Consider the following 17,376-nt stretch of genomic DNA (forward strand, 5'->3'; position numbering starts at 1 on the left):
CAACATAAAAACTGAAGGTTTTTGTTTTGCAGGAGAAGACGGGGAACGATCCGTGGACGAGCTGAGCGTCTGTGGAGGAATCGGTTTAACAGTCGGTCCCTTCGGATTTTATTAGATCGACTTTATGAGAGCAGAAATCCCAGATTTGATTTTTGTCCTTACTCCAGCAGCCCGCTGTACGAGGTTCAAATACTGTGTAAATATTTAAGTTATATTTCCTGTAGATCAGAAACTGTTTTGTTTGAACAGTGAGATGTGACTGTACGAGAAAAATGATGTTTCTCAGATTTATGTTGTGAAATTAAAGCTGCGGTCACCAGATTAATTGGACTTTTCCCACATTGACTTTTTTCAACACCTCGCTTGCTGTGGCCCTAAAACACGTGTGATTGGTTGAAGTTTCCTCTTACAGCTGAACGCGACTCAGGAGGAGCAAACGTCACGCCACGTTCAGGCGCTGCCGGATTAGGAAGCAGGTCTCAAGAGATTGTAATCTGAGAATATTGACAGCTCTGTAATCTGTTTAACTCAAACACACAATCAGAAAAATCTAATAAACTGTTGTTGACAAATAAACAATGTCATGAAGAAAACGTTTTTTATTTTCTAAAACATCAACAGAGAAGTTCAAAAACACTCACAGTTCAACATTTTACCCCAGGAACACGCTGCAGTACGTCATGATGTCATCACGGTTTGTTCAGAGGTTGGTTTAGTCGCCACTCAAAGAACAAGTCTACACAGGAAGCTGAAAGTTTGCTCCAAAGTGTTGTCTTTATGTGTCATGATCATAATCTGCTGCTGTGTAACCTGAGACCGATCGTACATTCGTGTCTTCGTCACAGCAATCGAGGAGCATGACCTGCCGAAACAAGACTGAGCACGACAACAGCAAATAACACACATGGTCTTTTATTTTGAAAATTAGCCGTATTCTCGGCATCTGATGCAGCCCGAAGTAAAATGTTTGGAAATATCACTGAGGTAATTTGGAATAAAATCACATTTTCACGTGACCTGCATGAAGCATGGCAGGAACTCAGGGGAAGCATCTAAGGTGAGTTCATCTTCAGGATGCAGTTGTTGCATTAGTGGATAGAACAGAAGGGGGAAATAACACACAGGAAGCCACTCAGATGGCTGCAGTAATGCTCCAGAGTCACAGGCTGCATGCTGAACCTGGGGAGCTGTCATCGATAGCTGAAAGAACACCTGCACAGGTATCTCAGTGGCTGATTCTCTTTTAAATGACATGTTTCAGTGAAATGTGTCGCTACTTTGTTCCTGTAAACTGAAAATTTGTTTTTCCCAAGTGGAAAAAGTAAATCAATCAATATCAGAACTAATCAATAGCTGCAGTAATAACAGGAGGTGTCACTACAAACAGGCGACACTCGAGTCTCTCGGGCTTTGCCGCCACAGGGCAGTAGCAGGAAGTTGCTCCGACGTGCGCTTTAAACGTCGCTAAAGAAACAAAAACTAAAACATCTGACATTCGCGCCTCTTCCTCAGCTCCAGGTGTTCTCACGCCGTCTTCACCTTCTTCTCCGCTTTGCTCTGTTCCTTCTCCAGGTATTTCTGAAACACAAACATCAGTTAACCTCCATACTGTGGGCGGAGCTGTGTCATGTCTCAGCTGTGTGGGCGGGGCTGGGTCTCACCTGCAGCTTATCGTAGTGCGCCTGGCTGCTGCAGTGGGTTTTCTTCGCCGTCTCTTCATTGGAATAAAACAGGAAACAGATGCGGCAGTAAAACCCCGCCTTCACGTGTTCGACACCTGCACGAAACAACAGTGATGACGCCAAGATTTTTAACATAAACCTGGGGACACTGATGAACAGGAAGCTGGCTCACCAATGGCCATGTTGGGGTCGTACGGCGGCAGCGGCAGAGACGCTGCACTGGGTTTGTTCTCAGCAGGAGGAGGGGGTGGAGCCTCAGCCTCCCCGCTCTGATTGGTTGATGTGTCCATTTGCTCCACCTGCTCCTCCTGTTTCTCCTGAGAGGAGAAAAAGTGTTAAATGAATCTTTATTTAAAGCAGCTGTTTAACATCGTTAGCACTCAGAGACAATTATGTGACTCACGTCCTCGCTGCTCTTCTCAGCAGAACCTTCTGGAATCTTCTCAGCAGCTGACTTTTCGTCCATCACCGTCTCTTCGGTGCTCACATCACCGCTTTCCATTTCCTCTTTCTTCTCCTCCTCCTTCTCTTTCTCCTCTTCCTCCTTTTTCTCCTCCTCCTCCTCTGGCTGGGCCTCCTCTTTAGGTTTCTTGGCCAGCGGCTCCTCTGCGTCTTTAGAGGATATTTGTGGCGAGTCGTCGCTCGCTCTCTTCGTGGCACTCGGTGTTCGATGGCTGAACAAACAGACGGGATTGGCTTAACTCTTCATAGGGCACTCAGTGAAATAGTTCAGAATTTCAACCATAGAGTGTTATTGGGGGACATAAAACTTAATTACAGGTGTGACATTTTTCAAAATGTTTCATTTTCATATAGAAAATCAAGGTTGACGAAGTTACCATATTTGGTTCCCTGCCCTTCTGGGTTAAAAAAATTACAAGAAAAACAAACATATGGTGAAAGGAGCATGTGTTTTAGAACATTACAACAGATTCATTACAGCATCACTGCTCCCATGTCACTTGGGCCTGAGATGTCCTGGTTTTAGGTGGGAGGGACAATGTCAGTGTCTGCCACATGATCAGCTTCCTTCTCGTCTTTATCACTGATGGCAAGGTGGGCTGGCATAACCACAGTCTCCCTGCTCTTGCCATAAACCATCTAAACAGACATTTGCTAAAAATTAATACACAAGCAATGAAACAACTGGTATAATGTCAAAAACTGACAAAAATCACTCATCTTCATTATTCAGAGCTGTAAAAGGTCTAGAAATGGGTTAAATTTCTCTCTGAAGAATTATATTATTTTTTGGTGCTATAAAAAACTTTGGCAATATAAAAAAAACAATGTTCTAAGCTTTATTCCCTCATTTGTAAAGGAAATACACCTAGTATGATTTGTTAGATGCATCAGGCATATGATCAGTTATTAGTTTATGTGAACAGGGCGTATGATCAAATATGGTGCCCACATTTTTCATGCAATAATTTCACGAAGTCCTTCACAAACAACACATATGCATTACTTAGCACAACTATTCAACAGAAAATTGTGAGTTTTATCAGCTCAGCCTGGTTAGTTTTGATGTTTTGAACATAAATGCACAGCGAGCCGAGCCCCGTGTCTTTGTTTCGATTCCGTGAAAACTTTGACGTGTTCCAGGTCTCTGCTGATTGGTCGAATGCTACAGTGAGGTGTTCAGTGATGCTGACTGGCTGGATGAAAACCACATGCTTCTTAACCTGACTGTGATGCAGTACTGTCATCATTTATCAAGTGTGTGGAAATGACCAAATATGGTAACTTGCCCTATAAAGGGTTAAGCATTGAGTGTGACACAAACAGTACAGCAAGCAGCTCTGAGCGCCCGACATCGACAGGAATACAGATAAAACTGAACCGACTCTTTGAAACGTTTCATCAAAATTGGTTTGGTGTCTCTCCAGCAGTATTAGTATTATAGTATTAGTATTTGTTCCAGTGGTAGTTAAAAGTTGAACTTGGTAACTAAAGGTTTTTCCAGAATGACCTGTACTTTTTACCTGGTGGCAGGTACAACAATCACTCAACATTTACACATCAGCCGTCTGCTGCGACCACAGGACACGAAGCAGAAGCTCACCCGTGTTTGAGCTGCTTGTACTTCCTGCTCACGTAGATGGTCAGGCGCTTCCCGTTGAACTTCGGCGGCTTCGCTTTATATTCTGCAGCCATCTTCTCCGCGTCCTCGGCTTTGTACATCTCGAGGAAACACTGAGGACGAATGTTGGGACGGTTTTAAAGCAGCAGCAGCTAAACTGTTTGCAAACGGACGTGCGGTCAGCCCTGGGTCTGTACCTCTCTCCGGATCCTGTTCAGGAAGTACTTCTTGACCTTCCCATATGGCTCGGCCAGCTTCAGGATCTCCTCGTCCGAGTATTTGCTGTTGGGGATCTGCCCGATGTACACCACCTTACTGGAACCAGACTGAACAAACAGAGAAGCTGCTGTAGAATGAAAATGTCACGAGATCAAAGAAAGGAGAGCAGGAAACAAAGTGCTCAGAGAATCTAATGTGACAGTGATATCTGCTCATACCACCCAGAAAAACTGCATAAATCTTCACCCCATCGTGTTCTTATCCGTGTTGTGACCCTGACCCTGATTTCAGGATTAAACCTTTTAGAAAGCTGGGACATCAGCCTCAGAGGTATGAAAACCACAGAGGGTTTGACCCGACACGAAGCCACACAACAAAATGAGATCCACCCCGAATGCTCACCTGGATGGTGGGGTAGCTCATGGAGTGACTGATCCTCACTGGTCGCCCGCACACCGACGCCGTGATGTTGCCGTTGTAAAAGCTGGCCATCGCCCGGGCTTCTTCTTCTGTGGCGAACTGAAGGAATGCCTGATGAGGACGAGCAGCCAATCACAGAGCTGATTAAAAGTTTATAACACGTACACCAGGGCTATTCAATTAGCGGCCCGGGGGCCACATCCGGCCCGCGGACCTCCTTTGACTGGCCCACCCCCCGACTGACCCAACGTAAGCTGCAAAAATGCAATTAAATCATATTTGCTGTGAGAATTAAAAAAATTCCCGCCCTTCCTCTTGTACTTGAACGCACCGCTGCCGGTATCGTAGCAACGCCAGCCCAGAATACTCTCTCCAAGTACGACAACCGCGAAAATATGTCACTGACAGGTCAAAAACCTAAAATTGACAATGAAAATCGCCATTTTAACCCTGCTTGGACTGATAAATGTGTTTGTTTTACCCCAAAGACTGAACTCATTAAGTCAGCATTACTTTGAATATGCAGAAGAAGCTTTAATTTTACAGTTATTAAATGTTCACTTGGTGCAGTTACTTTTGTTGAAATATTTAATGCACTGCCTCAGTTGGCCGTTCTAGTTCAACAAATGCACTTTTGCAAATACATATAAAATGTTATAGAAGACTTTACTGTTGCAAAAGGTTGTTATTATTACATTGTTTTGTTTTTTTAATTAAACATATGTGTGGTCAAATTTGCCTTGTTAAAAATATTCTAGTCAAAGTTTGGGCCAAATGTTAAAATTTGCAATGCACTTGAATTATTTTGCTCATCAATAAATGATGCAGTATAAAGCCTTTATTGTGAATTCTTTCATTTATTTTTATGATTTAGTTCAATTGGTAGCATATTTAGAGTTAAGTCTCAAGAAATAATGTAAGTAGGGGTCTTCGGCCCAGTGGCATCTCAAAATTTTCAAATCTGGCCCAGAAGAAAACGTAACTGAATAGGCCTGACGTACACCTTAAAGGTACAATCTGTCATTTTTGAGGTTATTTAATTAAAAAAAGGATATTTTACTCATAAATATACAAAGATTAGCGTGTAATTACATCTTCCAACAAACTGATAAATACTCAAACTTATAATCTGTTAAAAACAGGAGTACCGAGGGAAAAGTTCAGCATATCCCCGACAGCGACACTGAGGTGAGCTGTCGGGAGCTTCTCTGACTCATTGGCCCGTATCAGGCTCCTTTCACAGTGTTACAGCCTCCTCCACAGTAAATAAAGGTGGATGCTTCTCACCGACAGGTGAACACTGACAGCCTGCAAACTCGCTTTGCTGAGCTTGCCTGAGTTTTTGAGGTGATTTGGGGGTAAAAACCATAAAATACCACAAAATGACTTTTTTATTTCCCGATTTATTGCCAAGTGATGATATTATTTAAATATGTTAGAATACACAGTGAACAGCACCAGAAACATCTCATCCTCATTTTGACTCATTAATTCATCCGTAATTTTAAATATTTTAAATGCTCTGAACTAGTTCTGCTGTTTTTGGCTTTGTTTCGTAAAAAAGTCGAGGATTAAACTCTAAGCTGGAGTACCTCAGGTCTCAGGTCCAGCACCAGGTGTTTGACCACCTTCCCAAAAGGTTGAGCGAGTCTCAGCAGCTCGTTGAGGTACTGGTACCCTCGCCTGAAGCCGACAATGTTGACCACCCTCATGCCCTGATGGGAGGAGAAGAAAATGATGAATGATGCTGAGAGAGGAACAATAAAAGCAGGTTTTTCAGCACAAATTATGCTGGAAAATTAATAAAATGTCTAAAACTACTGCAGTAATAAAGTTTCATTTGTTTAAAAGTGTAAACAGAGGTGCGTTTATCATTGTTTTTTCTGCCTCCTGATTTCATTTGTATTTTTTGGTGAAATCCGGGTATTAATCGTTCCTGTGGGTGGCTCAGATTTAGAGGAGGAGGAGCTCGGAGTACGTACCCCTCGTCTCGTGTTATCTGCAGAGAGGACACAAGCACAGATGTTCATTTTAAACATCTTTGTTTCACTTTAAAATATCTTCCTCACATGCAGGCAGATTACAGGTACAGGTGTGTTTACTTCATGTCTACATATTTATCTGAACAGCTGATCAGGTACCGATGTCGTCCGAATCTCCTTGGGCTTCGTCATTGTCTTCCTCTAACTCGTCCAGTGTCACGAAGTCCTCCATGTTCTCCGGGAAGTCCTGATCAAAGGGACATCATTAACACACCTGCAGCCCTCCTGCATTAAACAAATGAAAGGACAGAACAGGTGCGTCACCTCTTCTTCAGGTAGATCTCCCTCTGCAGTCTCTGCCGCCTCCGAGCTCTCTGCTGCCTCCATGTTGGCCTCCTCTTTGATCTCGTGCTCCTCGGTCGAGGCTTCGGCTGCTGTCGCTTCCTTTTGTCCCTCTGACTCCGCCTCCTGCTTGACCTGAACCATGTCAGCCCCGCCCACATCTCCAGTTGTGGCATCGGTGACATCATCAGGAACCTGTGTGCAGTTCACACTTTAATTTTCAGACGTCACTTTTAGCTTTCATGTGTTTTCTTTGTTTCCTCACCTCCTCTTCCTCCTCCTGTGGAGCGTCCTCAGACTCCTCTACCATCTCCTTCACAGACTCTGCTCCCTCTGGCTCCTCACCCTCTCCATCAGTTGCTGCCTGCTCCTCCTCCTCTCCGTCCTCGCCTCCTTGCATCACTCCTGAGACTTCCTTCTCCTCCTCTTCCTCCTCCTCTGGTGCCAGCTTCACTTTCTCCTCCTTCTCCTCCTCCTTCTCGTCATCATCCTTCTTCTTCTTCTTCTCCTCTTCGTCCTCTTTCTTCTTCTCCTCTCTGGTCCTGGAGGTGGATGAGGATTTGGATGAGGCGGTTTTGGAGGAGGTCCTGGTTCCGGCGTTGGAGGAGGAGTTCGCTCTGCCACCCTTCCGGTTTGAAGCGTCTCCTCCGGACCCGCCCTGTCTGCGGTTCACACTGCGTGAAACACCAAAGTATTAATGCAAAACGTCCAACTGATCCCAACACAGCTGTTAGGAAAGAGCTGCCTTTAAACCAGTGCTTCCCAATTATTTTCTGTTATGCCCCCCCCCCAGGAAGAAGAAAACCTTTTGCGCCCCCCCACTCTCTGCCGCGACTATAAATAGTCATGGCGGAGCCTGCTCTACGCTGTGAGTAGGCAAAAAAACACCATAAAGCTATTACTTACTGTGCACACTGACAATGAGAGCACCACTGCCACCTACTTTAGTGGATGTGCAATTACACTTAATTCTAGAGCGCGCTGCGAAAAAAACCCACACGGAATTCCGAATTTTTTGCACACAAATTTGTCGTGTAACGTGTAGACGCTACAAAAAAGACGCACTACAAAAAAAATTCATTGGACAACGAGCGATGACGAGCTCATCTTTTAAACTGCTCTGTTTACTTCACTTTTCTTCCTTATTCATGTTATTTCTTTTAGCTTCTTAACTTATGTAGCTTCCTTTGCTTACTCATACTATTTCAGTGATAAATACATACAGAAGAAACATAACCACAGCTTCCAGTTTAAACTGGTCTCTGTGTCCCTTTCAGTGCGTGTCCTTCCTTTCTGGGACGCTCTCCGGCCAGCACGTGTTCAGAGTTCGTACACCGGGCTGTGGTAGTTGGGGATCAGGCTGAAGCCGGGTACTCACTTGAGGGTTTTGTATTTAGTGCAGACGTTGAGGCGGATCCGTCTCCCTTTGATGGTGAGGGGGTTCACGGTGTAATACTTCACCAGCATCTCTGCGTCCTCTGCAGTTCCCAGCTGGATAAACGCCTGCACACACGGACAGATGCAATCCAATCTGATCATCATCTCAAATGTTGAATCAAACTCATTTTAGCTCATGGGGCACATGGAGCCTGATTTTATCTCACCAATAAAACCACTGATTTCAAAGAGAAGAGCAAAAACACCGCTCCAATTTCTTCCCTTTTCAAAATTATGTCTCCTGTTTTTCCTCTTCGAGTCTACTGTACGTACACTGGATGTTACAGTTTTACATCTTTGTAATAGATAATAAACTTTATCTATTTTTATAGGAGCAACAAAATAAATTAACCATTGGAGAACAAGGGCCCCCACATCAGACCGACTATGAGCGAGAGATACACGACTACAGCCATACCGACTCAGACGTCACCCAGATTAATGAGGTCTGCGTCAGGTGTTGATGAACCAGGGCACACTGACGATAAGTGGGCTACTGGGACAAGGATCCGGCATAAATGGACACGAGATGAGAACCAGGAACTGCTACTGACATGTAATCCCAGTGAAAGAGGTTACATGAAGAGGATGTGGGACCTCTGGATTCTTTGACACTCAACATCCAGACTGACATCGAAACAACTCGCAGCTCAGTGCTCCAACGTTCGCAAAAAGTAACTATCGCAACTAAAAAATTTTTTCTCCTCAGCTCTCAGTAGAGACGGTCGCACTTTTCTTCTCTCCCCAGTCTTTCCTTTTTACCTCTTCTGCTGCTTTACAGCCTCTCTTCACACAACTTCCAAACTGGAATTTATAATTATGGATCTGGTCAGCTGGTCTCTCAGCACCATTGTTTTTGATCAAATTTTCACCATGAGGAGATTGGGGGGGAAGGAGAACCCTTTTCCCTCTTATTGACATTCCAGCTGGCTACGTAATGGATTCCTGTGTGGGTGGAAGATGATGTGCCTGGCTGTATTGTCGATTAAATACACACCCATTTGGCTTATTGACACTGGGGTTTCTCCGAATTAGACCTGGAGATACGAGATGAATTTTTTTGAACCTAACCATCCTATTGTTTTGTATTTTTCCTCTCTTACCCTCCCTGTTACGTAGCGCCTGTATAATGGCTGCATGACCGCAGACACCTGTCTCCCCAGCCTGATGTTTGTCTTCTCTTGGATGGGTGTTCTGGAATGCAATTTTCTTTGTATACTTGTGTACAATGACAATAAAGTTGACGAGATACAACACAAATGCTACGGTAAGGGGGAGCCAGGACGACAGGTCAGGGGGGAGATATCTTCATCCCCACACTCTGAGATTGGGTACGAAGCCCCAATATCAATGCCAGAGCAGCTGACCTGAAAGATAAGATCATGGCTAAGCTGGAAGACTGGCTGATTACCGAAGTCTACTAGAAGATGTGAACGCCTACTTCGCCCATCTTTGACTGAAACCAATCAGTGAGACGCTTAGCTATTAGAACAGTCAGAAGGATGCAACACCAATGCTCAGTGGCTAGTGAATCTAAGAGCAGACCATCGCACAACAACAGGATCCAGTAACCATCACAGTAGCAGACATCCAGCACCAGGCCCTGACACGATTCACACCCACTGGCTAAAGAAGCTAACTGCACTCCATGAGCGCCTGGCAGCACAAATGAACCAGCTGACACACCCAGATTGGTTAACTGAAGGCCGGACAGTCCTGATCCCCGAGGATCCCTAGAAGGGAGCGGTCCCATCCAACTACTGGCCCATAACCAGGCCAGGTCATGTTTGTAAATGAGAACTGGTTCTCAAACATTTCACCTGGTAAAATAAAGGTTAAATAAAAAAATAAAATAAACAAACCTACCTCAGTAGAAGGTGAGCAGCTAAGATGAGCAGCATGTGGCTCAATACATGAGTGAGGCCCAGAAAGGAATAGGCAGAGATATCAGGGGAGCAAAACACCAGCTACTGGTAGATAGAGCAGTCACTCAAGACTGCAAGACCAGACTGACCAACCTGTGCACCGCCTGGATTGACTACAAGAAAGCCTATGACTCGATGCGGCACACATGGATCCTGGAATGCCTAGAACTGTATAAGATCGACAGGACCCTCAGAGACTTCATCAGGAACTCAGTGGGAATGTGGAGAACAACACTAGAGGCCAACTTCAAGCCAACTGTACAAGTCACCATCAAGTGTGGGATGTACCAAGGAGATGCTCTGTCCCCACTGCTGTTCTGCATAGGCCTGAACCCCCTCAGCCAGATCATCAACAAGACTGGCTACAGATAACGACTACAGAGTGGAGCAACCATCAGCCACTTCCTCTATGGATGACCTCAAGCTGTATGCCAGGAGCGAACGAGACATCGATTCACACCACTAGGACCCCCCAGACCACACATTTGACACGCCTGGCTTTGGCTCTGCTGTGGAGCCAGCTCCTGGTCTGGACTCAGAGAGACATCCTCTCTACTCTTAAGATCAGGCTTCAAACTTTCCTCTTTGATAGAGCTTAGGGTTAGGGATGGATCGGCTACCTGGTCTGTTAAGAAGAGGTGTTTCTCCACAATGCCGAAGCGCTCAGCAATGGTCAGCAGCTCCTTCTTCTTCTCATCCTCTCGGGGCAGGTTGGAGAAAAAAACCACCTTGCTGGCTTGACCTTTAACCTCTCTCACGGGTCTGTCCATCAGCCGGTCCATTGGTCGTTCCATCGGCCGGCCCATCGATCGCTCGTCTTTCTGTGGGTCCAAAACAGAAACATGGTTTGAGTCTGTCGGGAAGTAGTATGAGGTTTATTTATCATGCAAGGGCGACGTTACCTCGATGAACATGAGGCTCTCGGACAGGTAGAAGGAGATGGGTTTGCCATACAGAGATGCTGGATGCTGCTTGTAGTAGTTCACCACATCCAGAGCTTCTTCATGAGTGCTCATCTCCAGGAAAGCCTGATGGACACACGAGAGCAGACATCAAGTCTTACTGTGAAGTGGAAACAGCTCAAATCCATGTTTATGAAGCCTGGTTCATTCCTGTGAAGTCTGAGGGCTCTGACTCTCTCTGGGGAGTTCTGGCTTTAGCTTAGTAAATATATCTACCCTGGGGGGCTGTAGCCTGTCCCAGATACCATAGGGCAAGAGGCGGGGTACACCTGGACAGGTCGCCAGCCTGTTGGAGGGCTAACGTGGAGAGGCAGACAACCATTGACATTCACGGGCAATTTAGATTCACCAGGTAACCTAACCCCACTAACTGCATGTCTGTGGACTGTGGGAGGAAACTGGAGAACCCACACAGACACAGGGAGAACAAACTCCACACTGAAAGGCCCGATGGCAGAATCGAACCCAGGACCTTCTTGCTGTGAGGCAACAGTGCTAACCACTGTGCTGTGTATTACCTTGTATGTTATCCTTACATCCATTTATGTAGATTTGAACGTACTGAGCTCTGTACTGGATTATATTCAGCTTTTTTACATTATATTGAATTGATTTTTATTTATTAAGCTTATTTTATTACCAAGCAATTTGACTGTTTTGTTTGGCTTTAGTACACTTTGGGATAAATGAAGTACATCTTATTTTAATACACTAATGAGGTTAACAGATATTATTTCAAAGATTTGCTAAATTTGACCTTCATACTGTGCAGATTTTCAGTTACAGGTCCTCAAAGTAAACATGGGTCAAAACTTTGGACTTTAAATTTGTCTTAAATCATTTTTTGAGTACAGCAGACTTCCACTTTAAATTTTCTGAAGGCTGAAAAATACATTTAACCAATTACACACCCACTCAAGTGTCACAATCTGAAGACAAAATCTGGGAGTGGGAGGAGTGGGAAACACAGAGGTGAGGTTTCCTACCTTGTTCTTGAGGATCAGGTGTTCCCTCAGGCAGCCGAAGCGCTCGGCGAAGGCGAACAGGGTCTTGTTGCTTAGAGGCTTCCTGTCGTACTTCACCACCACCACCCTGCTTCTCAGCTGAGGACAACATTTAACATTGCTGCTCCGTCACTGAAGCACCACAAACTCCAACATTTAAACAGCGTGTTTGACACAGAGGGACGAAACATCTTTACTGAAATCATCTGAGTTCTGCAGAAATGTGCGAATCCACAGGGTCAGAGACGCAGCAGAGACAGGAGAGTTCAGACTGACCTTATTCATTCCCAGCTGACCGGGACCAGGACCTCCACCTGACACACAGACACACCTGATGTTACCATACGGAAATGAAGTGCCTGCTGGGTCCCCCAACAGACCAGACAGGGTCTTTTATATAATATACAGGAATACTCTTTTTAATCACTATTTATATCCATCATAGCTGCACTGTTTTTGTTCTAAATGTTATTTTTTCAAAACAAATTTTTTAATTTCATTATGTTTAAGTTAATTATTTATTACAATGTTCTAGTTTAACACCAAACTACAGATGAACTGCAGCTCGACAGCTTTTTACTTCACGTCCTGCTGTGTGAGATATTCAGACATTCGGCAGCTTTTCAGGCTTTCTGAAAGACACTGGCTGCTTTCACACAAATTTATGTGGATCCCGAACATTTATAGGTAAATGAAGTAAAGGAAATACTGTGAAGTAAATAAACTAAGTGTATGTACAATAAAATAAGTAAAGTAAGTAGCATAAACAAAGTGAGTACAGTATAATTACTGTAAGTACAGTAAGAAAAGTAATTAAATATATTAAGTAAGTAACAAAATGAAATTTTAAAAGTAAGCAAAGTCAGTAAAGACTGAAAGTAAATAATGTAAATAATATACAGCAGGTTCAGTGATAAAACCAATCTTTTATTGAGGGGAAAAAACAAAAACTATAAATGATCAGAGAGACAATCCATGGGGACATGCCCTCATCCTGGGGGCGGGGCTCTAGCCCTGATGAGGTGCCGTCAGCTCCAGAACAGATCGCGGCCATTAGCATTAGCATTTGGTACATTCAGTCGGTACCAAGAGGGGACCCGACATCGTCTAAGTGACTAAGTTAAATACACAGGTACATTGTTAAATACATAAGAACATCACATGCATAAGTAATCTAAGTAAAGATGATAAGGAAGTAAAGTAAGAAAGCAAAACAGGTAAAACTCATTTTACTCAGTAAAGGCTAGATTTAAAATATCAGCCCTGCTTTAGAGTTTTAACATATGCATTAGGATAAGTTCAGACAGACTGGAGTGGAGTTAAAATGTCCAATAATAATAATAATAAAGAAGAAGACAACAAAGTCTGTGTGTCCCTCACCCCAGCTGGAGGACATCCCCCCCGTTGGTCCTGAAGACATGGGGGCGGGTCCCAGCAGTCCTGCAGACAGGTTGGGGGTCTCTGAGAGACCTCCACTGGAAATGAAAAAAATCATTATCAACACACACAGTACATATCAGAATATATATCAACACCAACAAGCTACTGAAGCTGGAAAAAGTCTGAACTGTTAGAAGGTAGCATCTGTGGGTATAACAGCACTCGAGAGCCTCAATGTTAGCAACACCAGCTAACCTAAGCTTACAAATTTAGTCCAATAATCACTCAACAATACACAAATGCAAAGACTGTTTCAAAAACAGTATCAGTGTAGCTTACCCTCTGCCTGAGCCCATACTGAGGTCCCACTCTGGATACCTAAAAAACATTTAGCCAGTATTACACATGTATTACAGCGGTACAGACCTCTGAGGGACATGCAGTCTAAGCCACTGAGCCGATATGTCACAGCTGACTGTTTTGGCTCACAGTTTTGTATCAGCGCTACTCACATGTCAAGAAGCAGCCGTCTGTTTTCAGCATGGCGGAGTCCATTAATGTGTTGATTCCACTCCTACAAACACAACTCGAGAATTAGAGATGCTCAACAAGCCGTTTCCCCTAAAATATGATTCATACAATTATTAATCTTGAGTGGTTCATCCAGACAAGTGTGCAGGGAATCATTTAACTTCTGGCATTTAAAAACTTATCAGAGGATACAAAAAGATAACAAAACTGTTGCTGCACCGTTTTAGTGCTTTTCTATTTGAGATCTAAGCAATGCTGAAATTATTAAGTTTGGCTTTAATAAACCAGCTGTAATTACTAATTTTCTGTTCAGCAGTGCAAAAGCCTAAAACAGACAGTATTTGATGTTTTTTTTGGCCAACAATGAGATTCTGAACACTTGGTCAAAAAACAGGGACCCTGAAGGTGTCACTGATTCTAAAAAGGTCTTAAAATACCATATAAAAGGTTTGATACTTGTAGCAAAGGTTTGGGAAAAGTTTTAGAACTTAATTTCCTTTATTTTAAGTTCAGACCTTTTAATGCCGAACAGGAACCACTGACACCACGAACATCTGCAAAGAAAAACAAACGAGCCCCCAGCTGCCAAAAGTCTCACACGTTTGTAAGCTGACAACTCTATCAGTCGGTGAACGTGTGAGGAGCTTTAAAAGGTTCATGTTGGAGATCTCAAGGAGCAAATCAAGATCCTCCCAGGACTCTGTTAAAGCTAATGAAGTGAGGAGATCAAGTAAATCAGACTGAATGTGTAACAGTAACAGGTTTACCAGCTCATGTGAACAGACACTAATTTAAAAAAAAGATTTTTGATTTGATTGGATAACAGCTGGAAAGATCCAAATCTAACTGTTCAATGCTGGAGAGCTTCAGCTGAGAAAATGGAGAGAGGGAACATGCTGTGAGGAGATACAACAAGGAAATTACAGGAAGCAAACCGGACCTGGATCACCGCCTGTCACTGACCGACAGAAGACTGGAGCTCAAACATTTACAGTTAGTCCGAGAAGAAAAGAGGAAGCAGGTTGGACGTACTCACCATGGTGGAATGAACGTCAAAGTCACAAAGAGAGCACACGTGGGGGAACATGGGGGGCATGACTCCCAAGAAGTCTTGGACTTTTCCGTTTGACGGGGAGCCCATCCTCCTCTGCATAAACAGGGGCTCAGACGGCCCTATGCCGAGCCCACCGTGGTGGGAAAGCTCAGAGTATGGCCTCTCTCTGCTCCCACCCCCACCGCCGCCTCCACCGCCGCCGCGGCGGTAATTTAAGCCGTAGCCCCGGCTGGAGGAGACGTCCTGCAGGGAGCCGTACCCAAAGTCTGCGGAGGACTTGGCTGAACCTTGTCCCAGAGAAGGACCGCCCATCCTCCCCACGTGCCCCTCTTCCCAGCTTCCTCCTCGATACGCAGAGTCGGAGGACATGGCCGCCCGCCGCTCTCCTGCCTCCCCCTTGCGGCTCTTGAGCTGCATGAGGATGCGCGGCAGCGTCTCCACGCTGATCTCCTCCTCGGGGATTTCAGCCAGAGCATCCAGGTCGGAGGGCGACAGCCCCAAACTGGCAAACAGCTTCATGGTGCTGCCAAGATTGCTGCCGCCACCACCGCCACCACCACGTCGGGGCATCTGCCCGCCGCCGTCCTGGCCCTCCATGCCACCCGCACCCACCCCCATTGGCCTGCTGGGACGCTGCTCGTTCATGTTGAAGTTCAAGGTCTCTGCGGCGGCCAGGAGCCCCCGACCCACGGCGAAGTGTTTCTGAGTGCCGTCGGCCTGCGCCTTCTGAGACATGATGTCACAAAGTCCGTCCTGTTCTCCAGATTCAGCACCCAGAGCCAAGATAAAGAAGGAAGCAGGCGCTGGAAAAGGTCTTTAACGATGATGGGAACTGAATGTCACTTAATGTGGTCAAAGTGAGGGGGAGCTCCTCTTCTTCTGTGGTGGCAAGTCTTATTTCTGCTGAGACACAATGAGGTAGAAACAAGCTTCAAACAAAGCCTCTCCTAAGAAATCAGGAGCCAGTGGAGGCCCTGAGCCGCAGACGGAGGAGCTCGACTCTGATCTTTACTGCAAAGGGAACATAAGAGGCGGTTAAAGGAGGAGAGAGAGAAAGAAGCACCTCAGACCAGGACGAGGAACATGACCTGATGCAAACAGAGTGATGGAGACGTCCTCCCTGAGGAAGAGAAACTCTCAGTCGCTGAAAACATCGACAAGAGGCGAGATTACACTGAGCCTCTGAGCGGCTCACAGCCTGACACAGACGAGGAGTAAAATCTGTGCAGGTACAGTGAGCGGAGGACGGAAGCTGCACCAAACACGCTCACAGGACAGGCTAACGGCTAAGCTAGCAGTGCTAAGATCATGACACAACTCTACACTGTTTATCCTGACGTGTTTTAACTAAATGCATTCGTCAGTAAACTTAAGCATCTGCTGTATGTCAAAATGAAACCAAAAAGTACTCCGATAGCTGTGCAGGTAACTTTGCTAACGTACACCGCCTGCTACATGCTAACACTAGCATCGCTAAAGCGCTTCAATTGTCTGATATTTAACGTACAAACGAAACCCGAAGCTGTTAGCTGTGAACTTACACGTATAATGTGGATTTATCTGCTTTCTCCAGTACGTTTTTAAGCGCAGTTGTTTTGCAGTTAGCGTGAAAGCAACGACGCCAGAATTAGGTAGGAAGTATCGCGATATTTCCTCCCCCTCACAGACGCCTTTATTGTTGTTTGTCTCAGGGTGATGACGTGCTGTCCGCAAACAATGGTCACACTTGCAAACCTCGGGGACGATGGTGTACAGAGGCAAAACCACAAAAATCGTCTTTGTTCCAATAATTATGGGGAGGGCACTGTGTATATAAAAATAAACATACCTGGTAAATTTTTGATAAAAATAAATGCGCCACATGAGTGAAATATTTTATCTACAAAGTTTAATTTTCGCTTTTTTGATTATATTTGACACTCATTCTGAATGTCATCTTTTGTCATTTTGGGATGGTAACAAATCAGAGGAATGATGGAAGACGAGCCTCCACAGCAGCCAATCAGAGTAAATCTACTTCATTCACCTGTTGTGTCTTACAGGTTTCTGCTGAGACTTCAAGCTCCCACTCAAGGTGCTCAGGAACTTTTACACCTGCACCATCGAGAGCATCATGCGTGGGAGCATCACCACCTGGATGGGAAGCTGCACCAAGCAGGACTTCATGGCCCTAAAAAGGGTGGTTCGTTCAGCTGAACGGACCATCACAACCACCCTCCCCAACCTGCAGGACATTTACACCAAGCAGTGCAGGCTGAGGGCCATGAAGATCCTAAAACAGCCCAGCCACCCCGGACACTCTCTCTTCTACCTGCTCCCATCAGGCCGGCGTTACCGCTGCCTGAGGACTAAGAC

At 45.0% G+C, this 17,376-nt stretch overlaps 2 protein-coding genes across 11 annotated transcripts in view; one reads left to right on the top strand and one right to left on the bottom strand.

Annotated features, from left to right (window-relative positions):
• matr3l1.1 (matrin 3-like 1.1) overlaps positions 1-593 on the top strand; it is a 16,723-nt gene extending 16,130 nt beyond the window's left edge. For all 5 annotated transcript variants that reach the window (XM_030739211.1, XM_030739212.1, XM_030739213.1 and 2 more), the window contains one exon: positions 33-593. In XM_030739211.1, the coding sequence (XP_030595071.1) occupies positions 33-65 (33 nt within the window). In that variant the 3' untranslated portion in view covers positions 66-593. The remainder of the gene's footprint in view (positions 1-32) is intronic.
• LOC115786796 (matrin-3-like) lies at positions 577-16,718 on the bottom strand. 6 transcript variants are annotated; one of them, XM_030739217.1, is made up of 22 exons: positions 16,563-16,718; positions 15,004-15,924; positions 13,949-14,010; positions 13,776-13,814; positions 13,437-13,531; positions 12,333-12,370; positions 12,039-12,155; positions 10,993-11,118; positions 10,711-10,911; positions 8,107-8,231; positions 6,994-7,402; positions 6,711-6,923; positions 6,546-6,633; positions 6,387-6,403; positions 5,997-6,119; positions 4,387-4,515; positions 3,963-4,091; positions 3,748-3,878; positions 2,086-2,356; positions 1,855-1,999; positions 1,662-1,777; positions 577-1,578 (listed from the first exon to the last, which is right to left on the bottom strand). In XM_030739217.1, the coding sequence occupies exons 2-22, from the start codon at positions 15,754-15,756 to the stop codon at positions 1,525-1,527; spliced, it is 3,381 nt and encodes a 1,126-aa protein (XP_030595077.1). In that variant the 5' UTR covers positions 15,757-15,924; positions 16,563-16,718; the 3' UTR covers positions 577-1,524. The 6 variants fall into 6 exon arrangements, with proteins under 6 accessions (XP_030595077.1, XP_030595079.1, XP_030595078.1 ...); XM_030739219.1 differs by having other exon boundaries at positions 15,004-15,921; positions 16,563-16,714; XM_030739218.1 differs by having other exon boundaries at positions 15,004-16,032; positions 16,563-16,695.
• Between the last annotated feature and the right edge of the window lie 658 nt (positions 16,719-17,376).

Source organism: Archocentrus centrarchus, chromosome 10 (genome assembly GCF_007364275.1).
Source record: "Archocentrus centrarchus isolate MPI-CPG fArcCen1 chromosome 10, fArcCen1, whole genome shotgun sequence".
Taxonomy (NCBI): domain Eukaryota; kingdom Metazoa; phylum Chordata; class Actinopteri; order Cichliformes; family Cichlidae; genus Archocentrus; species Archocentrus centrarchus.

Bases quoted from the DNA above. Each gene is read 5' to 3' on its own strand.
- LOC115786796 (XM_030739217.1), bottom strand. From the start codon at position 15,756: ATGTCTCAGAAGGCGCAGGCCGACGGCACTCAGAAACACTTCGCCGTG. The intron at 11,119-12,038 runs GTAGGAAACCTC...TGTGTCCATCAG, and splicing joins ACCTGATCCTCAAGAACAAG to GCTTTCCTGGAGATGAGCAC. The intron at 8,232-10,710 runs GTAGCCGATCCA...CCGTGTGTGCAG, and splicing joins ACCTCTTCTTAACAGACCAG to GCGTTTATCCAGCTGGGAAC.